General features: G+C 42.2%; 1 protein-coding gene and 1 long non-coding RNA gene across 5 annotated transcripts in view; one reads left to right on the top strand and one right to left on the bottom strand.

Annotated features, from left to right (window-relative positions):
* The window catches only part of D2hgdh (D-2-hydroxyglutaric acid dehydrogenase), a 122408-nt gene that overhangs the window by 69165 nt on the left and 29181 nt on the right, over positions 1-24062 (top strand). For all 4 annotated transcript variants that reach the window (XM_050172649.3, XM_055067244.2, XM_055067245.2 and 1 more), the window contains exon 5: positions 3976-4144. In XM_050172649.3, coding sequence (XP_050028606.2) covers positions 3976-4144 — 169 coding nt within the window. The remainder of the gene's footprint in view (positions 1-3975; positions 4145-24062) is intronic.
* LOC129386122 (uncharacterized) lies at positions 4262-23416 on the bottom strand. The gene is made up of 3 exons (XR_011893525.1): positions 22681-23416; positions 19652-19834; positions 4262-5150 (listed from the first exon to the last, which is right to left on the bottom strand). It is a non-coding gene; the product is annotated as an uncharacterized lncRNA (long non-coding RNA).

The following is a 24062-nucleotide window of genomic DNA, read 5'->3' as shown; positions in this document are numbered from 1 at the left end:
CATGGGGGTATTCTTTGTGATTTTCCATTCTGTAGGGAGCAAGCCAGATGATAAGGATTGCTGAAAGATGAGTCATAAAATTTGACTAGAGGTCGCTTAAGTGTTTTTCAAAATTTTAGAGTTAATGTTATCAACACCAGAGCTTGTTGACACCTTCAGGTTTGCTATAAGATGAGTGATTCCTTCAACGGAGACGGTAATAGAAGCCATGTACTGTGATATTCATGATCAGGAACAGTGGGTATGTTGGAATGATCTTTCCTTGTGAATATGGATGTAAAATATCTACTAAACATATGGGGACATTCACTGTCAGAAAGTGGTGTGTGATTATCACTACACAATATAACATGGTTGGTAGTATTGTCAGAAGATATAACATGCCAAAACGTTTGGGGATTAAATTTAAGGGGAGCCGCTAAGTCATGCGAAAAGTACTTATTTTCGGAAGCGCAAAGGGCAATTAGATTTGAGGCATTCACTGTATTTAATCCAGGCTGCTGGTGTGGACACTAGCTTAGCCTTTCTTTACAAAGGCTTTTTTTTTTTTTGTTGCGATGGCGATGGAGAGGTCTAATGAACCATGGGTTAGTCTTATCGTTAGAAATAGATACTAAAGGAACATATTTGTAAACTATTTTATTTATCATATTCTTAAGAAACACCCAGTTCTGTTCAACAGACCTGTCCGAAAATGAGGGCAAGAATGTTTAAGCGTAGAATTTATTTATTGCAGTATTCATAGCCGTATAATTGGCTTTATTGTAATCGCAAATTTTCCTGGATGGAATACCTTGGTGTGCAAGTGGCACATTAAGTTGTAAATGAATAAGCCTGTGGTCACTAAAACCAACAAGGAATAGAACTTCATCAGTCGTTTCAGGCACACTGGAGAAGGCAAGATCTAGAACGTTTGGACCGTGAGTTGGTTCATTAATCACTTGGAAGAAGTCAAAGTCTAAAATCAACTCAATAAGCTCAGCTGAAGCCCAAATGATGATGAGAAATTCAACCAATCTATCTGCGGGAAATTAAAATCACCAACCAGGTAAACGATTTCAGATAGACATTTTTGGATGGCGGAAGTAATACTGCTATGAAGTTTAGAAATGAAAAAATGACCCAATTCAGATAGATATATAACAGACACCAACCAGTACTTTCACCGATAATGTTGCACAAGCAGCCCAGATTATTTCAAGTGGTGAGTCTGTATGGACGTGAAATGGATGTAATGCTTTTTTGATGGCGATTAGAACACCGCCACCTCTCTTAAAGGAATGATCACGCCGGTATGTGCTATAGTTAGCTTTACTTGGAAATATTTAATCATCTGCTACATCTGGGTGTAGCCAAGTTTCTGTTAGTGCAATAATATCACTGTTAGTATCACCTAAGAAAAAACACACATCGTGACACTTAGGGAGCAGGCTTCAGATGTTAGTAAATGATGATGATAAATGTGGAGTAGTGCCAGATGACCTGGAAATTGCCTGTGTTTTTAATCTTTTTTTTAGCTATATTGTGGATATGACAACGGAGTTAGTTGTACTGTCATAGACGTAGGTTTTCTTTTCAATATAAAGTTTATCAACGACCAGTTTACTTATCTTATCCTGGAGCTTGGCACACTTCAGCAATTTTTAAGGCGAAAGCCTTTAATGGCTCATACTCGCGGCGTCCGACCGTCTGTCCATCCGTGCCCTGGAATGGTGCCAGCTGTGGCCTCTCCCCCTCACACTCTCTCAGCAATCACGTGATGGCACAGCAGCGCATAGCAACAGTTGCGCCGCCACAGCTGTGGCCTCTCCCCCTCACATTCTCTCAGCAATCACATGATGGCACAGCAGCGCATAGCAACAGTTGCGCCGCAACAGCTGTGGCCTCTCCCCCTCACACTCTCTCAGCAATCACGTGATGGCACAGCGGATAGCAACAGTTGCGCCGCCACAGCTGTGGCCTCTCCCCCTCACACTCTCTCAGCAATCACGTGATGGCACAGCGGCGCGCGCGGCAATGCTCCTTCGTCAGACGTCTCGTTGCAGCAGTCAAGTTAGTCGGGTGGCCCCCAAGTGGCCCGGTGATGATTCCACAGCAAGCGGTTCAGAGAAGCGCCCCAAGAATTCCCCCGATACCAAACGCCAGAAGAAGAATGAGTGAATGCGCATGCGGCGGGCTAACATGTCACCGGGCACCAAGGCCAGGGAAGCGCAATGGAAGCGGTTAAGGCGAAAGCCTTTAATGGCTCATACTCGCGGCGTCCGACCGTCCGTGCCCTGGAACGTTGTCGGGGATTTCAACCAAGACGCTAGGAACAGACATGCATTTGTCAGTGGTCTGCAAAGTTCACTAGCGTTGCCGTTGGTCACACCGACGACAACAGCCACCACGCAGCATCCAACCACCAACGATCTTGAAGGGTATACAGATCAGTACATTTCAGTGATCACGAGGCAGCTATCATAGACATCGACCCAGCCAAGCATAAGGAATTCATGGGGCATTAAAGCAAAGTCAAAAAGAATTCATGAATAAACAGTCCATCATTTACTTCAAACCACACTTTGTCAATCTTTGTCAAAAGAAATTGAAGGACACTTTGTAAATTCCAAAGTGTGTTCGGCGAAAGCCCGTGCCCATTCCACTGGGAGTGTCATGCACAAAAACAAAAAAAGACATGGCATAGTCAGTCGAATGGGCACAGGCTTTCGCCAAACACACTTTGGAATTTACAAAGAGTCCTCAAATTTTTCTCTTGCTTGCCTGGTTGGCGAAGAAAAATCTTCTTAAATGGAACAATTTGAGCCTTTCAGCTTATGCGCTGAAGAAAGAATTAGCTGCTTATCTTTAAAAAACGTTAGTTTAGTGATGATAGGCTTGTGCTTGTCGACGGCGAACTTTCCCAGTCCATGTACACATTCAAACTGGGAGCCTGGGAGTGTAATTCCTAACTTTTCAGAGCAGAAGGAAATTGTTTCTTGCTCCGAATCATCCCAGCTCATTCTCATCGTCCGCATAACCAAAGAAGAGCAAGTTTGACCGACGAAGCCTGTTCTCGGCATCATTACACCTCCAACTTCAGCCAGTTTTTTAGTGATGTCACACAAACTGGGGTCAAGAGCGCTGACATCGGGTTGGCCACACTGTTCTATCTTGTCCTCCAGAGCTGTAACTCTGTTGGAAAGCTGCTTTATGGATTTGTCTGCAGCATCTTGTTTTTCTTTAATGCTCGTCAGCTCATTTAGTATTACTGCTTGACCAGACTCAAGCCTGCGCACTGCTTCTAACACCGAGGAAAGTAATTCCTCTTGAGTTGTCTGCTCACTAGGAGGACCAGGGTTTGACTCAACATCCCCAGCAAGTAGAATCGGCAAGGACAGGGCAGAAGCACAACATTGCGACACTGGCAACAGAAAGCGCTTCACTTTGGCACAGAACACAAGCTTGCTGTAGGTAGCCGGCCAGCAAACGATGTGACAGAGGAAAACACCCGCACAATCAGGACGGGTAAGCGATGCATGCCTGTTGCGGCGTTGTGCCCAAATCCACTGGCTGCTCTGTCGCTGTTACATCCCGGTTATGTAAACATTCCCACAGAATATTCTGCTGGACAAGTGAGAGAATTACGCATGTAGCCAAGTTAAAAAAAAAGCTAAGCCTAAAGATGAGAAAGGGGCAACTGACAAGCATTGAACGCTCAAGTGTGTCATCATATCTGAAAAACACCTTCCTGAGTGGCTCTTGTCACGTGTGATTCAGCTGTCCTCTAGTGGTGATGATGGTGTGGGGTTTTTGCACTGGTGGTATTCCTGCATGCCCTTCCCATGTTCTGTTCCAGTTCTTCTTGCACCCATATTTCAGAGTGCATGTGCATACGCAAGGTTCCTCGAGCTGAGTGCCCTTCGCCGCAAGTGTTGCCGCCAACAATGGTGACTGTTGTGACCTCTGTTGGTCAGAGCAGTTTCCACCGTGCAGGTGCTGGCAGACGGCACCGTGCTGGACACCATGCAGACATTGCGCAAGGACAACACAGGCCTGGACCTGAAGCAGCTGTTCATTGGCTCTGAGGGCATCCTGGGCATAATCACACGCATTGCCATCCAGTGCGTGCCTCGCCCATCCTCTGTGTGCGTTGCTTTCCTCGGTGAGTCCCGACTCTCAAGGTATTGTGTTCCCTAGTTCAACCTCGATCTGATGTTTCTATTGAGTGTGGATTGTCCAAACATTATGTAGGTTTTCTTGCTTGCATGCCAAAGGGTGGTAGAGGTTAGATTGGCTGGAACTCCGAGCTACACCGGGGCACACAGCATGTGGTACTCTCAAGCTACAGAGTCTGCAGCCGAATTACACGGTCTGCTCACGGGCTTGGAGTGGGAGCTACAGCTTGGACTCCCATTGGCAACACTTCTGGTGTCAGCACAACAGCGCCTGATGCTGAGGGAAACAACAGGGAGGAGAACTGTGCCCAGCTGGGCACCCGAACAGGATGGGCACTGGGCACGGCAGCATGTCTTTGGAGCTGTGCTTGTGTCACAATGAATTGTCAACTCGCTCAAACACTGACGGGGTTGTCCAGTGAAAGACCCCCTCGCGTCTCGGCCCTCAACAGCGAGTTCTGCAGGCCTCAGTGACTGCTGGTGTTCATCCACTGCTGCCCTCACTGTACACTTTTCCAGTGCATCTTGCCATAATTAAAGACATTGGTGTTCTCTTCCACCACTGTGCTGGATAAGCCAAATGTTAAGCATGTGAGAGATTTTAGCGGTGGTAATGAATAAGTCACACAGTGGCTCCTTCGCATTAGAATTTCACACACAGGTAGGTGCTAGTCTTTAAAACTCTTTATTTAGTTCATGGCAGCGTTTTTCACAGCGCATGAATAGCTTTAGAAAAAAAGTACAAAGGAAAAAAAAGAGCATTGACTTCCAACAGATATTTATTTTTGATAAGAGCAGGATATGTACACAGGTGTCTAAGAAAATGACACCGAAAATGGAATCGAGTTGAAAATAAAGACAGGTGCTCTGCCTTGCTTGAGTCCTGAGTCACTCTCTGTGGCTTTGCTTGGGTTCAGGCATGGTTCAGGTTATCAGATATGGCCGATTGAGTTGCGACGGTTGGAGTGGACGAGGCACAGCGTCTCGGCAATTCTATAAACAGAAACCGATGTGGTTACCGAGGCAGAACTTGGCAGTAGAATTTCGCAATGGGATGCAGTTTAATACAATATTTAGGTGCATTGTTTCATCCAGAGTAAACCACAAGTCTGCCTTATCTGAGGCAATGTCAGACAAAGAAAAATGTAGGATTTGCTGCAATGGGACAATGTCGCCATCTCTCACTAGGCCCCCTCCGATTATCAGTCTTTGACAGTCCCCGACTGCCCAAGGCGGCATTTGCAGCCAGTGAGCATTGCATATGCAGCGTCAGTGTTGGACAGTTCAGGGTGACAAATCAAAGAGGTCCACTCAAATAGTCACACATTTTTCACCCCAGTCATGATGCACAAATGGTCTCTGTGCGAGCTTTATAGTTTACTTGAATAATCCCGACGTTAGTTTAACCAATGCTTAAGGGGCAGTGTTCGTTTTGCTCAATCTGCCCAAATTCCCAATAACGCGTTCACAGCAGTTTTCACCTTAGAAGAGGGCTCTGTAGCTTCTATTACATACTATGAATTATTCTAATACTTCAGTGTCCGAAATAATTATTAATGAGAATGGTATCTTATCTTTACTAAGGAAACTTAAACCCTTATGAGCGTCTGATCACCTTGGTTTTAATAACAAAATACTCAAGAATTCATCTGAAGCCATTCATCACATCTTGTCTGCTATTTTCACGCAATCTCTTTCATCTGGTTTAATTCCACGTGACTGGCAGTTGGCCAAGGTTGCACCAATATTCAAATCTGGCGATCGTTCATCACCACTCAATTATTGACCCATTTCACTAACTAGCTCGGTTTGTAAACTCCTTGAACACGTGATTCATTCACAAATAATTAACTATTTAGAAGAATGCAACATCATTTTTAAATACCAACATGGCTTCCGCAAAGGCTACTCGTGCGAAACGCAACTTGCTAGATTCATTCACAATTGCATTCATCTGTTGATGCTGGTATTCAAGTCGACTCCATATTTCTAGATTTTTCCAAAGCTTTTGATAGAGTACCTCACAAGAGGTTGTTAAGCAAATTAACAGTGCTAAATATTCACCCTCTTGTTATTGCGTGGGTTAAAGATTTTCTCTCTTCCGGGTATCAGTTCACTACTGCTAATAACCATAATTCATCCTTCAGCCAAGTACGTTCCAGCGTTCCACAAGGGAGCACATTTGGCCATTTGCTTTTTCTGATATTTATTAACGATTTATCCAACTCCATATCTTCCCAAATCAGACTTTTTGCTGACGATTGTGTAATTTACCATCAAATTTATTCTAACAATGATCGCTTAGCCCTACAATCTGACCTCGATTCAGTAACAGCATGGTGCTCTGCCTGGCTCATGCAACTTAACCTTTCTAAAACAAAATTTGTCTTTTACTAACCGGCAGTCCCGAACGGAAACCGCGTATGCCTTAAAATGCTATGGTCGAATTGGTAACTACATATAAGTACCTGGGTCTTCACGTTCATTCAGACATGACATGAAACCATCATATTAACCTTATTACATCGGCTAATCGGTCATTAGGTCTCCTAGAACATAACTTGAAGCATGCTCCTTCTCAGCTCCGATTACGGGCCTTCTGTACCCTAATTAGACCTAAAACTGAATATGCTTTGGCTATTTGGGACCCTCATCAAATATATTTAATAACATTGAATCGTTGCAGAACCACGCAGTTCGTTTTATTTACTCTAATTACCCACATCATACCAGAATAACAGCATTAAAGAAACATGCAGGCCTGCAAGAACTATGTCACTGCCAAAAAGGTGTGCGTTTATCACTTTTTCATAAGTTATATCATCACTCGACACTTCATAACGACTTTTTTCGTTTGCCTTTTTCCATCTTCGACCAACGCGACCATCTGTTTAAAGTTCAGTGCTTGTCATGTCGTACATTTAACTATGCGTATTCTTTCATACCACGCACCATAAGTGACTGGAATGCTCTGCCTCCATGCGTTGCTACTGCCACTGATCCCGATAGGTTTTGCAATCTGTTGTCTGCCTTCATCATCATCATCAGCCTGGTTACGCCCACTGCAGGGCAAAGGCCTCTCCCATACTTCTCCAACTGCCCCGGTCATGTACTAATTGTGGCCATGTTGACCCTCCAAACTTCCTAATCTCATCTGCCCACCTAACTTTCTGTCGCCCCCTGCTACGCTTCCCTTCCCTCGGAATCCAGTCCGTAACCCTTAATGACCATCGGTTATCTTCCCTCCTCATTACATGTCCTGCCCATGCCCATTTCTTTTTTTTGATTTCAACTAAGATGTCATTAACGCGCGTTTGTTCCCTCACCCAATCTGCTCTTTTCTTATCCCTTAATGTTACACCTATCATTCTTCTTTCTATAGCTCGTTGCGTCGTCCTCAATTTGAGTAGAACCCTTTTCGTAAGCCTCCAGGTTTCTGCCCCGTATGTGAGTACTGGCAAGACACAGCTGTTATAAACTTTTCTCTTGAGGGATAATGGCAGCCTGCTGTTCATGATCTCAGAATTCCTGCCAAACGCACCCCAGCCCATTCTTATTCTTCTGATTATTTCACTCTCATGATCCGGATCAGCAGTCACTACTTGTCCTAAGTAGATGTATTCCCTTACCACTTCCAGTGCCTCGCTACCTATCGTAAACTGCTGTTCCCTTCCGAGACTGTTAAACATTACTTTAGTTTTTTGCAGGTTAATTTTTAGTCCCACCCTTCTGCTCTGCCTCTCCAGGTCAGTGAGCATGCATTGCAGTTGGTCCCCTGAGTTACTAAGCAAGGCAATATCATCAGCGAAGCGCAAGGTACTAAGGTATTCTCCATTTACTCTTATCCCCAATTCTTCCCAATCCAGGCCTCTGAATACCTCCTGTAAACACGCTGTGAATAGCTTCGGAGAGATCGTATCTCCCTGCCTGACGCCTTTCTTTATTGGGATTGTGTTGCTTTCTTTATGGAGGACTACAGTGGCTGTGGAGCCGCTATAGATATCTTTCAGTATTTTTACGTACGGCTCGTCTACACCCTGATTCCGCAGTGCCTCCATGACTGCTGAGGTTTCGACTGAATCAAACGCTTTCTCATAATCAATGAAAGCTATATATAATGGTTGGTTATATTCCGCACATTTCTCTATCACCTGATTGATAGTGTGAATATGATCTATTGTTGAGTAGCCTTTACGGAATCCTGCCTGGTCCTTTGGTTGATGGAAGTCTAAGGTGTTCCTGATTCTATTTGCAATTACCTTAGTAAATACTTTGTAGGCAACGGACAGTAAGCTGATCGGTCTATAATTTTTCAAGTCTTTGGCGTCCCCTTTCTTATGGATTAGGATTATGTTAGCGTTCTTCCAAGATTCTGGTACGCTTGAGGTCATGAGGCATTGTGTATACAGGGTGGCCAGTTTTTCTAGAACAATCTGCCCACCGTCCTTCAACAAATCTGCTGTTACCTGATCCTCCCCAGCTGCCTTCCCCCTTTGCATAGCTCCCAAGGCTTTCCTTACTTCCTCCGGCGTTACTTGTGGGATTTCGAATTCCTCTAGACTATTCTCTCTTCCATTATCATCGTGGGTTCCACTCGTACTGTATAAATCTCTATATAACTTCTCAGCCACTTGAACTATCTCATCCATATTAGTAATGATATTGCCGGCTTTGTCTCTTAACGCATACATCTGATTCTTGCCAATTCCTAGTTTCTTCTTCTCTGCTTTTAGGCTTCCTCCGTTCCTGAGAGCTTGTTCAATTCTATCCATATTATACTTCCTTATGTCAGCTGTCTTACGCTTGTTGATTAACTTCGAAAGTTCTGCCAGTTCTATTCTAGCTGTAGGGTTAGAGGCTTTCATACATTGGTGTTTCTTGATCAGATCTTTCGTCTCCTGTGATAGCTTACTGGTATCCTGTCTAAGAGTTACCGCCGACTTCTATTGCACACTCCTTAATGATGCCCACAAGATTGTCGTTCATTGCTTCAACACTAAGGTCCTCTTCCTGAGTCAAAGCCGAATACCTGTTCTGTAGCTTGATCTGGAATTCCTCTATTTTCCCTCTTATCGCTAACTCATTGATCGGCTTCTTATGTACCAGTTTCTTCCGTTCCCTCCTCAAGTCTAGGCTAATTCGAGTTCTTACCATCCTGTGGTTACTGCAGCGCACCTTACCGAGCACGTCCACATCTTGTATGATGCCAGGGTTAGCGCAGAGTATGACGTCTATTTCATTTCTAGTCTCGCCGTTCGGGCTCCTCCACGTCCACTTTCGGCTATCCCGCTTGCGGAAGAAGGTATTCATTATCCGCATATTATTCTGTTCCGCAAACTCTACTAATAACTCTCCCCTGCTATTCCTAGTGCCTATGCCGTATTCCCCCACTGCCTTGTCTCCAGCCTGCTTCTTGCCTACCTTGGCATTGAAATCGCCCATCAGTATAGTGTATTTTGATTTCACTCTACCCATCGCTGATTCCACGTCTTCATAGAAGCTTTCGACTTCCTGGTCATCATGACTGGATGTAGGAGCGTAGACCTGTACAACCTTCATTTTGTACCTCTTATTAAGTTTCAGAACAAGACATGCCACCCTCTCGTTAATGCTATAGAATTCCTGTATGTTACCAGCTATATTCTTATTAATCAGGAATCCGACTCCTAGTTCTCGTCTCTCCGCTAAGCCCCGGTAGCACAGGACGTGCCCGCTTCTGAGCACTGTATATGCTTCTTTTGGCCTCCTAACTTCACTGAGCCCTATTATATCCCATTTACTGCCCTCTAATTCTTCCAATAGCACTGCTAGACTCGCCTCACTAGATAACGTTCTAGCGTTAAAATTCCAATGGCGGCCTGTCCGGAGCCAGGGATCCTTAGCACCCTCTGCAGCGTCGCAGGTCTGACCGCCGCCGTGGTCAGTTGCTTCGCAGCTGCTGGGGACTGAGGGCCGGGGTTTGATTGTTGTGTTCATATAGGAGGTTGTGGCCAAGTACTGCACCAGGGTGGCCAATCCTGCTCTGGTGAGGGAGTGCGTTACCGGTTCTGGTCACCGGGATCAGGCCACACTCCAGGCCTGTTTATGCAATTTTATCAACACACGGATTTTTTTTTCTTTTAATCCGGTGGAAAATTGCGCGGCACCGGGATTCGAACCACGGACCTCTTGCACGCGAGGCGGGTGTTCCACCTCTACGCCACCGCTGCACGTCTGCCTTAACTACTGCTGAACATGATGCGTGTATTATTATCTCATGTTTGAACTGTTTTTTTTACTGTTTTTTTCTTATAATGTAGATCTTGTTGTTTCATTTCATTTTATGCTGTTTGGAAGATGTACTGTATAATTGGTATAATTTTTGACTACCGACTTTTTCATGTTTTGCTTCTTTTCTTTTTCTTTGTGCTTGTCAGAGTGAACAGTATTTGATACTTATATTCAAATGTCACATGATGTGTGCTTAACTTTTTTTTTTCAATGAACTTGTGGTGTATTGTATTTTTTATCAATTGCCCTATATGATACCCTCAGCCATGAGGGCCTTTAGGGGTATTTTGTATAAATAAATAATCAATGGGGCTGGTTATTTATTCTTTATTTATTTATTTACCTGCATTGCCCATGCGAGCATTACAGCAGGGGTAATTACATTGTAAAGTAATAAACATGTGATTAAATACATCAAGTGCAATAAAATGCATCATTGTTTTCAATATTAACAATGTCAAGCGAAAGAGCATTCCATTCTCTTATAGATTGAACAAAAAAATAATACTTAAAGACATGACCCCTGAAGGGGAACTCACGGACTTTCAGTGCATGGTGGTGTCTCATGAACGTATAAGTAGGCGATTTAATATATCTTTCTTTCTCAATCCCTACTTTTGAATAATAAACAGCATGAAAAAATTTCAGCCTGAGATTTTTTTTGTTGGTCTTTTAATGCTTGCCATGATAATTTGATTTCCTTTCTGTCGTATTTAATTTTCTGCTATAATTATCAAGAACGAACCTAGCTGCCCTATTCTGCACTCTTTCAAGCTGTTCCATAAAATCAGCTGTGTACAGATCCCAGCAGATGCAACCGTAATCAGGTAAACTATGAACATAACTGAAATACAATTGCTCTTCTAATTTATCCGGTAATTGACTGAAATTACAGCGCAGAAATCCCAATGAACCTATTGCCTCATTCTTAATATGTGTAATGTGTCTTTTCCATCTTAAGTCAGACACAATTAAAATTCCTAGATATTTGTATTCGTCAACCTTTGTAATGTCATATTACTCAAGGTATAACTTGAAAAGGTGACGTGAATACTTTTTTGAACATTTAGTGGCATTTACCACATATTGCATCATGTTCCTATAATGTCTAAATCAGTCTGTAATGATGAAATGTCACTTGCATTACTCTGACTCCATAACTGACACAGTCATGCACAAACATTCTAATTTATTTATTTATTTATTTATTTACGAATACTGCGGTCTTGGACCATTGCAGGTGGGTATACATATTTGTACAGTAACATGTTGAGACAGAAATGAAATGCATTCAGGCAAAGGCTTCAATAACACGTGTACGTTCCAGTAGTACAGGATTTACCAACACCGAGTATGGCTTAACGCACACACAAACATAAAATCAATAATTACTGAATCTGCACCTCAAACAATAACAATGAATAGTGAGTTACTACACTGTCGGCAAGGTTGTTCCAGTCGTTTATGGTTCTAGGAAAATAGGAATATTTGTAACAGTTAGTTCTTGCTAATAATGGTTTTACTGACAGAGAATGTCGCATACGTGTGGCGTAACCACTGGAATAACTAATTATTTGTGAGGTGTCAATATTGTAGTGCCCATTAACCAACTGGAAAAACAATTTCAAGCGACAAATACAATTACTATGAGTAAATGATGGTAAACCACTTCTTCTGGGAAGGTCCATAATGGATGCATGTCTGTAGGCATTATAGACAAATCTCACTGCTTTTCTTTAACCTTTTCGAATTTGTAAATGTTAGTTTTAGTGAAGGCGTCTCAGATTACAACAGCATATTCTAAGACTGGTCGTACAGTAGCTTTATAAGCAAGTAAGCGAGTTTCAGGGGTAGCATACCGTAACGCCCACCTTAAAAAGAACAGGCTTTAAGTGTTATTCTCATATGTACTGTTTTATCAAGGTTTATTACCATTTTGCCACATGTCATACCAACTTTTTACCTATTGAAAGTCGTTGTTAAGCCTAATTTAATCCTCAATATAATATTTTTCGTAAAAGACACAGTCATCAGCATTTAACTTAACACGGACAGATCACGAACGAAGAGCATTAGCAGTCACAATATCAATGTTTACTCCAAGAAAGGTTATTAGAAATCCAGAGGCTCAGATACTTGTAGCATGTGACTTCAGAAAGTATGTGATCAGTAATACTATACTGGTAACGGAGAGGGTTCCTTTTAAGTGTTATTCTCATATGTACTGTTCTATCAAGGTTTATTACCATTTTGCCACATGTCATACCAACTTTTTACCTATTGAAAGTCGTTAAGCCTAATTTAATCCTCAATATAATTTTTTTTCATAAAGGACACAGTGATCAGCATTTAACTTATCACGGACAGATCACGAACAATATCATTTATAAAAATAAGAAACAAAAGCGGTCCAAGAACAGATCCCTGAGGGACTCCAGAATTGACCGGGATGTTGTGGGAGTGAGCGTTAAAAAAAAAAAAAACTGACGCCGGTTTGACAAGTAAGCTTTGATCCAGGCTATTAGTTTGTAATTTGTTATTATAAAGCGTAATTTATGAATGAGCTTTCTGTGCAAAACCATGTCGAAAGCCTTGCGGAAGTCTAAAAATATTGCATCAATTCGTTTGCCTTCGTTAACTGCTTCTGAAAAATTATGAATAGACTCTACCAGCTGTGTCCATGTCGAGTATCCCCTTCTGAAGACATGTTGAACTTCTGATATTACGTTATGTTCTTCTAAAAAGTCAGTTAAATGTTTATGAATAATATGCTCAGGTAGCTTGCATGCAGTAGAAGTAAGTGACATTGGCCGATAAGTTTCTATACATTTTTTGTCACCACATTTATGTAGAGGTTTAATTCTTGCGACTCTTGCGACTAAAGTACCTTCCTGGCGCAGCCTTCTGAATACAGGGTGTCTACCAACCGGGAAAACCGGGAAAACCGGGAATTCTCAGGGATTTTTAGTAGTCTGGAAAAAGTCAGGGAAAACTCAGGGAATTTGGGTCTCTATCAGGGAAAACTAGCGGCAATCTTACTGAAAGGGTCGAAAGTCGCAGTAATGCTGGCTCGAGTAACAGACAGGAATCGTAATGAATCGTCTTTGACGCCCTGTCGTCGGCTGGAGGAGTTGCCAGTGTACAGTCAACGACCGACTTTCTGGATTCCCGATAATTTGGACGGCTTCGCGGCACCGTCACGTACCCCATAGAATCAACGTATCAGAACGTGTGAAATTTCGGACGCAAGAACTCCTCGCCGTCCGATTTGCCGGACGTTTTGCCGTGACCGCAGGTCCGAAACGGCGATAAAGGCACCACGGCTGCCGTTTTGATTACTTCGCCACCTCGAACCGGCACTCTCGCACGCAGATCCGCTGGCAGCCGTTGCCACCACTGCGGCAACGCTAGGCCTAGCTGCTTCGACGTTCGCTATGAAGCTTTTTGCCGTTGGGTGCCGAGTTTTTTATTGAAAGAATTAGCTGCTGTCAGCAATGACATGGACTCCGCCTTTGTGGTCCTCGCGATTGACTTAGTAAATGCCGGTTCCTGAAAGTCAGCTTAGCCTCTGTACAGAAATGTTACTTGGTGAAGCATACATAAAAGTATTGCAGTGAAGCATAGCAAGCGTGGGAAGGGGCTATTGCCACGGAACACAGTATGTATTCCTTAATTATGCACGCGTGCACCCGGCATTTCCTGTCGCAATACGAGCACCGATATGCCTAATATGTGTACCGACAGGCCTTCAGAGCGTTTTCGAATGTGCCTGTGGCGGTTTGAGCCCCTAAGGGCAGTAAATGACGCGTATTTATTTTTTTTCCAACTGGCCGATTTTTCGGACGTTTTCGCGGCCCCTAAGGAGTTGGAAAAATCGGTCGTGGATTGTGCAACTGACCAAGATGCTTCAAATGGTCCTTGGGGCAAACGAGTGACGGAAGGAGGACGAGAACAGAAATGACCTACGCATTGAGGAATAAACGGGAAAAGAAGCTTGCTGCCGCCGTTTTGTAGGTGCTTGAGCACAAAAAATAAAGTTTTGGCTGATGCCGAGATGCAGGTGTCCCTCATCCAAACCAAAATAAACTCTTTAAAGCAGTGAAACACAATACTCGGGCGTCGTGCGCGGGCTGAGAGTATGTCCGAACAGTTGAGGTTGACTTACGAGCTGTTGAGGGAAAATCTCAGTTGTGACAGATTCGGGCCTCATACCACTGAGCTTGCTATCAGTTGATAGAAATAGCTCATATTCGAAAATATTTGCTTCTATATGCATCTACTTTTTATTCGTACTTGAGGTTTCTGACTCCATTGCAATTTTTTTCGAATACACTTTATTTGCTGTGCATTTTACTAACCCCTGCCTTCTATTCTCTTTTTGAATAACATAAACACTACTCCTTAGTATTCAAATTATATTAAGTCGCTTTTTAAATTTTTTTCATGTGCTTGCTAGGGAGTGACAGCATGAGGCGATATGTTTTCAGCCCGTCTTGACATGAAGCATAGTTCTGCATCACTCAGGGAAATTTGCAATGGCACTCAGGGAAAACCTGGAAAACTCAGGGAATTCGGAAATGTCAACTTGGTAGACACCCTGGAATATCATACATAAATATTTGGAGCACCATCCAGCATACTGTTTTAGAAAGGCATTTGGAATGTCATCTGGACTGGGTGTTTTCTTCACGTCAAGTTTTAATAGGTTAGACACTCCATATTCAGATATGATAACATCAGGGACAGGAGATAAAGACAAACCAAATGGTGGGAGATGACCATTGTCAGCAGTGAAAGCAATTTTGAAAAGGCTGTTAAAGGCTACGCATGCTGCATTATCGTCCCGTACACAAGTGCCATTTATATTATAAACATGTCAGTTGAGCTAGAACTTGGAGTAATCACCCTCCAAAATTTCTCAGGCAACGTTTTAATAAATAATGGGAGTTTAGTACTAAAATATCTTTGTTTATCAAGCACGACCTGATTTTTCAATTTTTGTGACACCTCTTCAAGAACTGGGGCTGTGCAAGTGACAGCTGACTTTGCCCGTTTCTTCAGGCGTTTTAACCTATGCTGCAAATGCAACATTTCTCTGCTAATCCAAGGATTGCAGTTGCAGCATTTCTTGGTTACCTTTGGAATGAAACACTCAACAGATTCATGAATGTTTCTGAAAGACAAGCCACGATTCGTTTATACTGCATGGGTTGTCTTTAAAATCGTCATAATGGAAGGCAGGCATGTCAATAATCAATTCATTAGAAACGCAGGAAAAAGAAGTCATTACCACGTCTATCCATCGGTGATGCAGTTCTGGATGATAATTTTTATATAGCTAAAACACTTGATGCATACTTCTGTTCTGTGTTGATGTGGGATAATGGTAACGCTCCAAATTGCTTTTCCAAGAAATACTGCCTATAGATGATGTATCTGTTAGTGAGGATGGTGTCCTGCCGATGCTTCTGAATTTAAACATCAAGAAATCACCTGGTATTGATGAGATACTGAACGCGTTTCTAGTACAATATGCCGAATGGTGCGTGAAGTATCTAACCCTATTATTTCGCAAATCATTGACTCGTGCAGAACGTCCAGACGATTTGGGATTTGCTAAAATTACTCCCATGCCTAATTCAGATGACCATTCATCACCTTCTTCATATAGGCCTATATCGATCCTGTGTACTTCAGTGAAACTGCTTGAACATATTATATTTCAGTATATATCCTCTTTTATTGAGAACAATAATCTCCTTGACCACCGGCAACATGGACTGCACAGAGGAGTATCTACAGTAACCCAACTAATAGTAACGATAACTGAAATTGCTACAGCGTTAGACAGACATAGGCAGATGGACATAATATTTTTGGATTTCGAGAAAGCCTTCGACAGTGTATCTCATTCTAACTTAGTACTAAAATTGAAGCCCATTCTTAAAAACGATCGTCTTCTGGCATGGATTGCTGCATATCTCTCGTCTAGGTGCCAGTGTGCAGTCATTGATGGTATAGCTTCGTCTTCAGCTTCTGTGGCGTCTGGTGTTCCCCAGGGCTCTGTTCTCGGCCCTCTTCTCTTTTTTTTTTTTTTTTTTTTGCTCCTTAGTGACATTGTCCAGGACGTAGGTGTCCAAATCCGGCTGTTCGCAGACGACTGCGTCATATACCAGGAAATCTTTAGCCCTAATGATGAGGTCTCACTGAACGAAGCATTAAGCACAATTTCAAACTGGTGTAGCACATGGCAGATGATCATAGATAATAGAAAAACGGTAGCAATGACCATAACCCATAAAATTCAACCACTTGAAATCACCTATTACATCAATAATCAACCTTTAAGCATAGTGCATAGCTACAAGTATTTAGGAGTGATGATACCCTCCGATTTGCGCTGGAATAAACATGTGATGTTCATTAAAAAAGAATTGTTCAGGAAATTGGGATACCTTCGGCACATGCTGGGTCACTCAACAACAGAAATAAAGCTTTTGGCGTACAAGACGTTTATTAGGCCCATACTGGAGTATGCTGCAGTGGCCTGGGATCCCTGGACAGAAGCTAACTAAATAAAACTAGAAAGCATCCAAAGAAAATCTATTAGGTTCATCTTCAACTGTTGAAAACTGTTTCCTTTGTAGCAATTGCTACGAACGGGTGGATGTCTGATTTTTCCCTTTATTCATTACTTCTCTCCACCTTGCGGGTTTCCGCAGAACTACTACTTCAACTGTTGTAGCTGGAAAGTATCCCCATCTAACCTCCTACAAAAAGCAGAAGTAGAACTTAAAACAAGATGTTATCACGACAGGTTAAAACTTTTTATGCACTATATCAGAACACCTTAAGAATTGATTAGTCTGCATTAATAGCACCTGCCATAAGCCGCTTTACTCGGTTTCTGAGTTTAAATGCAGGACTAACACGTTCATGTACTCTTTCTTTTCTCGGACAATTGCAAACTGGAATGCCTTATCTGCTGATATGGTTGAATGGCCAAATATTGATTCATTCCTACAAGTAATCAAAAATTTAGCGCTGTAGGCACCTTCACACTTGAAGTGTGTGCGCACATTATCATTTCGTGTATTGGAATCAATATTGGTACCTTCGCTAGTATGCATTGGCACGTGTGTATCCTTTGATGTTTTCTTTTCTTTTGTTATGTGATTTTGTTTTGTTTTAGTGCACTGAACTTGTATTCAGTTGCCGGCAGTATGTAACAAACACACCCGCCGTGGTTGCTCAGTGGCTATGGTGTTGGGCTGCTGAGCACGAGGTCGCGGGATCGAATCCCGGCCACAGCAGCCGCATTTTGATGGGGGCGAAATGCAAAAACACCCGTGTACTTAGATTTAGGTGCACGTTTAAGAACCCCAGGTGGTCAAAATTTCCGGAGTCCTCCACTACGGCGTGCCTCCTAATCAGAAAGTGGTTTTGGCACGTAAAACCCCATAATCTGATCAGTATGTAACAAATAAATAAAAATAAATAAATAAGTTATCTGCCCGTTGAAAACTTGAAAAGGTTTTAATATCAGGCAGGCGGTTTAAGAAAACATCGTTCAGTGTCAATAAAACTGCTTTGTGGTCTGATATACCAGTAGCAACACCACAGGACATGTTTGCTGCAATGTTACCACTTAGAAAAAGGGAGATCTAATATAGATGCTGAATTGGGCTGGATTCTTGTAGGCTCATTTACAACCTGCATAAGATCCAAATTAAATATGTAGTCCAGCATTCTACTCTCAATCAAATTAAATGATTGGGTTGAAAAATTGGACCAATCGATGTTTGGGGAATTGAAATCACCGGCCATAATTATTCTGTCTTCTGCTTTTACATAAGACAAAATATTCTTTTAAGTGGTGCAAGATAGGAACAGAAGAGCTCAGAGGGCCTATACACAGCTCCAAGAATATACTTAATATTATTTGAGTAAATTTTACAAACTATGCCCTCAACTCCAGTAATGTCAGGTAACCTCATGAGTTGCAACAGTGGTTTCTATAATACAGCCACTCCTCCGCTTCTTCTGTCACAATCTTTCCTGAATACCTTGTAAATATGTGGGACAAATTTGCTGTCGTATACATCTTCGCTTAACCACGTCTCAGTAAGCTCCACAGCGTCAGGGTCATGAGCATGTAAGAGACCTTCCAAGTGAACGACTTTGTTCACAACACTATGACACTTAACATTTAAAACTCACAAATATCCTGCTTTTGTTTCGTTAAGTCATTTAGCTTTAGAAATCCTATACTGCTTGTCTTTGTTTCAGGCGAATAATGTCCCATCTACATTCAATTTATCAAAGACTAACATTACCTTGGCACCTTTTGCCCTTTCTTGTGCAGAACTTTCCCATAGTTTCTTTCTTGTTTGACGAACGCCAAGAGAGAAGTCCTCGGAAACTGATATTTTAGAGCCCTTGAGTTTGGGGGGGGGGGGGGGGACAGGTCTTCAGTATCGATATTTTTTCGCGATAATCCAGAAACCTCACAATTACGGGACAATAACCACCTTTTTTCTTTCCATTTTTCTTTCCCAACCTGTGACACCGTTCTATTCCAGAAACGGTTACATGGAGCTTTTTGAGAAACACAGACTCCCTTATCTTCGTGGCAAGACTATCAGAAGTTTCATTGTTTTGTTGTTCAATGCCATAAATTATCAAATTATTTCTTCGACCCCTATTTTCTCATTCATCCACTGTGTTTAATAAGCTTGAAACGTTTTGTTCCAGTTCAGCCACAGTGGTTTTAAGAACACTCACGTCTTCCTTCAATGTGCCAAGAGAGGTCACCTTAGCTTCTAAGCCACTCAATCGTTCATGTAAACTTGCTACATTCTCCTCAAGCTTTCCTTGTTTAGTCAAGACAGCATTGTTTGAAGCAGTAATGTTATCTTGCCCCATTAATTTTTCCAATATTTCCTCTGTTGGCCCAGGATTTGACTCGTTGTCACCACAAATTAGAAGGCTTATTTTGAAGGGAACAATAGATAGAACACACTTTAGGCCAAGTGGACTCAGCAGCAGCAATAAAAAATGGTCGTCATTATGATAGCACTTCATTCGGAAAGGATCACTAATCTGCACATTAAAGCAGATTGCATTGAGCATGCTATCTGATGCGCTGCTGCCAAGCCCACTGGTTGAAAGAGTCAGGGGCCTCTTCTTATAGCCGCCGGAATGACCACGTGATGTGACGTCACCGAAGCAGTGGCCAAAGCTGAAGGTGGACACGAAGCGGCGAGGAAAGGCTCGGCAATCTCGATGAGGAGGTAGAAGTCTGCTCGTGCTGATGACTTGATTTCTGGGTGATAGGCAACTGTAGAAATTAGTTGCCCTTCAGTGCAACCCAGTGGTGGCCGGACTTGAAGAAAGACAGCCAGGGCCTGCACAATAAAGCAGAATGGCTTGAGCATCCTGTCTGATGCGCTGCTGCCAAACCCAAGCCAACGTTAGCTAAGTTTCAATATCATTAATAAAGAGTAAAGATAAAAGGGGACTGAAAACTGATTCCTAAGGAACACCTGAAGTTACTGGAACATATACAGAAGAAAAACCATTGAGCACCACAGCCTTGCACGATGATATTTGACAATCCAAACTATGACACTGTTTTCTAATTTGTAGGCCCTAAGTTTTGAGATTAGATCATGTGCATCCACATTGAAGGCTTTTTTTTTTATGTCTAGAAATATGCAATCTATTATTTTGGTTTTGTCTATTGCCAAGGGCAAATCATGAAAGAATTCTACTAACTGTGTAGAACATGAAAAACCTTGTCGAAAGCGGTGCTGACTAAAGCTTAGAATATTGTGTTTAACTAAATGCAACATGATTGGAATACAAATTACGTGTTCCATTACCTTGCATATGATACTTGTTAAGGACACTGGTCTGTATTTCTCAACAGCACTTCTCGATATGCCTTTATGAATGGGTACAACCCGTGCCAGCTTCCAATCATGTGCTAAACAAGACTCAGATGAACACTTTGTAAATAACCGAGAAAAGTAAAAGCACAATATTCCAGAAGAGATATTAAGAGTTGCTGCCGGAATATCATCAGGACCACAAGCGGTCATCGGCTTCATCTCCTGCAGGAATAACGCAAACCTTCTACACCAAATATGATCTGAGGCATTTGATTAATGTCCATTTGGAAGATGACATTAACTGTGCAAGAACACTTTGGTCTAAACACTGACAAGAAGAAATTGCTAAAAAGTTTCACTTTGTCTTCATCATCATCAATTATGGTTTCAGAGCTCTTCAAGGGGTGATAGAATTGTTTTCTTTACCATTACACCTAACAAATCTTGAGAACTCTTTGGAATCATTGAGAAACTTTACACCAAGGTTTCCAAATAAGTATGCTTGGCCTTCTCTGCAAGACCCTGAAAGCTTTTTTTCGAGGCATTTCAGCTCTAAGTATCCTGGGACTTTGCTCTCACAAACTTGAAATACTCTCTTAAATTTTCATATTGGTGTGCGCAGCTTACGATTAAACCAAGGCTTATCCTATGATTTTTTAGATGAGATAACATGAGTAGGAACAAAGGTATCGTGCAATTCAAAAAGCTTGTCTTAACAGCATCCGTAACTGTTAAATATTCAATTCTTCAACTAATGCGTCAAAGGTAGGAAAATATGATTCAAATGCCAAAATTATAGCATTAAAATCGGCCCTCTCATGCATGTAAATCTTTCTGGGTTTCTTTTTCAGCACGGGCACATATTGAACATTTATATCAGCAGTAAAAACACTATGGTTACTTAAGCCGGGAAGTACATTCACATTCGTTATAATGTTCGGAATATTACATAAGAGCAAATCAAGTGCGTGACCTGTGCCGTTGTTCCGTGATGCATCACGAATGTACTGTTGAAACCAAAAATGCAGAATGCACATGGGCAGTGACCGACCCTACAGGGTCCCCCTAGTATTGATATCATTTTCAAACGTATCAAGATAAGCAGACAGCCGAACAAACTGGTCGTACGATGATCCGGGAGGACGGTGTTATGATCCAATAACTGGACGTTTCCGATTAGATAGCCTCACTTTGCAGAAAACAGGCTCAAGATTGGCTGCAGAACCTTCCAGCGGTACACACGATAAGCTTGACCTAACAAGAACAAATACCCCTCCCTCTCTTTCCTCAATTGCGTCTGAAACAATGATAGCCATCTGGAAAAACTTGAGACGCTCCAGTTCAACCTTGACTAGGTGCCAATAACTATTGTCGGCTCAACTGATGTAGGAAGGATATGGAAAGAATCGACTTTATTTCTTATGCTCCTGCAGTTTATCACCAAAACACTGAGCATTTACTTTATTTAGTAACTTGTGATGGTCACATCTGCTTCACTTTGTTGGTCACGCTATCAGTCTGATAGCGTTTGTTGTCTATGTGCAAGGTATCAAACTTTAGTACTGTTTTATACCTTCTTGCCGATTCTGTTTCGCAAAAATCAATAAACGGCTTCTTTTATCCCTGACCACGCGTGAGAAATCTTCTGAAATGCTATAGTTTGTGCACTTGAACTTGCGTGCATTATTTAACACTTGTTGATGTTCTTTAAAAGAGGAAAACTTCACTATAGTTGGGCGTGCTTTATCTGCTCGATAGGTTCCTATTCTGTGGGCACGTTCACTTCAAACAGCTTTAAGTTTCAGTTTCGTGTGACACAAGTTTGAGACAAGTTCACTTGATTTAATTGCATTTTCACCAGTATCCCTATCTTCAGTGTCCCTATCTTCAATACCACAAAAAAGTAGATTATCCCGCCCTAGACGATTCTCAATATCGTCAATTTTTGAACCAAAAGCCAACAATGTTGCCTGATTCTGACGCTGCTTTGCCTCAATGTTGGCCAGTGAAGAACGACTATCATCCACTCCTGTGATTCTTTCTTCTAATTACACAATACGAGCCTTCAGTTCCATTTCAGCAGAGAACTTGTTCTTCATTGCTGACAGCTTTTTCAATATTGTGTTTTGACCTTCGAGTAATCGTTCAAGCTGTGCAGTAAGGGGCCCTGGGTTCAGCTTGCCACTGCACAGTAGCAGAACCAGTAAACAGGAAGGGGAACGCCTCCAAACAAGAAACTGGCATCTTATGAGCACCCTGCGTGACTTCACAGAAGTACACTGCTTTGAACACAACAGAGTTTCGGGTGGAACCGGCATAACAATGCAAACATTCATCGAAGAATAGTGCCAGTGACTTACCTGCGAAAGCAGTAAGCAATATGTCAGGGTTGATGCCATGTTGCCGGTTCCATGCCCCGTCGTCGTAGTGCCACTTCGAGGCTTTTGTAGCTGAAAGATACCCCCAGCGTTTTCCAGGATGCACAGTTGCCATTTGTGAAGTTTGAAGAAGCAAGATTCAGCGTGCGCCGGGCCCGTCTGTTGGTCCCAGAGCCTCGTAAAAGGCAATCCATGGCAGTTCACTTGCAGGCGGGCTTCGCCACCTACATACGCTGATGCCAAAGTGCAGCGTGACACAAAAACGTCTATGAAACCAATCTGCAAAAGCAGTAAACAATATGTAAGGGTTGATGCCACCTCGCCGTTTCCACGTTGGTTGTAGTTTTTACCTTGTGGCTTTTGAAACATGATAAGGAAAAGTGGGAAAGGTGCACACAACGGTCAAGCTAACACTTGTTTTTTGAGACAGACAGTGGTGCAATTATAGAGAAACATGATCGAAAATAAAAAATAGAATAGACCAGTTAAAAAAAAGAACATCCAAGATGCATATACAAAACTTGTACTGTGTTTAGTTCCATCAATGTTTGCAAGATGGCTGTAAGCGATGGTCATATATGAGGCCAGTATTCTTCCAGGTAGACATATATGTCTTGTTGCAGTGAAAGTTAATTAGCATCACTGTTAGATACCCACAAATCTGACTTTTTTTTTTCAATATCTTCATGACAGAAGCATACTTTTGATTGAATCTAGACAAAAGAAGCAGGCAATGCACCAAAATGTCTGAATTAGGCTCTGTAACCAAGCTAGTTGTTATGGTAACAACAGTAACAAGCACAGCACAAAAAATGGACACACAGAGCACTACCAAAATGTCTCTTAATGTCCATTCACTGCCATGTCTGTGCAAAACATGAGTTTAAATGAGCCAGCATTGAGTTTCAATGTTAATGTATAGGGGGCAGTGCTGCATGTCTGGGGGAAGTATGTAAGTTAACCAAGGATCGGCTGGCTCTGGGAGCCCACAGTAAAAACCACGAAATAGGCAGCACAGGGTGACATGGGTTGGGCCTCTTTTGAAGTCAGAAAAGTGCGGAGCTAAATTAGTTTTAAAGAAAGACTTAGGAGCATATATAAAAATAAATTGGCGGCTTAATTGCATAAGTATCTGTACCCGAAAAGCGCGAACACAGAATGGAGGAAGAGGTCAAGAAAGTTGGCAACCAAGGGCAGGGTGATTGAAAGTGTAGACAGACAACCAGGAGTTGTCAGAAGGAAAGTGAGAGAAACAGAGACAGTGAATTGGATGCAAAGAGTGGAAAAAAAGATTTACAAGAATGGGAAGAAATAAATTCAAAAGGAAAAGCTGTACGATAACACAAAGAGCAGTGCCTTGCTAT

Source organism: Dermacentor andersoni, chromosome 3 (assembly GCF_023375885.2).
Source record: "Dermacentor andersoni chromosome 3, qqDerAnde1_hic_scaffold, whole genome shotgun sequence".
Lineage (NCBI taxonomy): Eukaryota > Metazoa > Arthropoda > Arachnida > Ixodida > Ixodidae > Dermacentor > Dermacentor andersoni.
The sequence above is the reverse complement of the archived record's forward strand: the minus strand, read 5'-3'. Positions and strand labels throughout refer to the sequence as shown.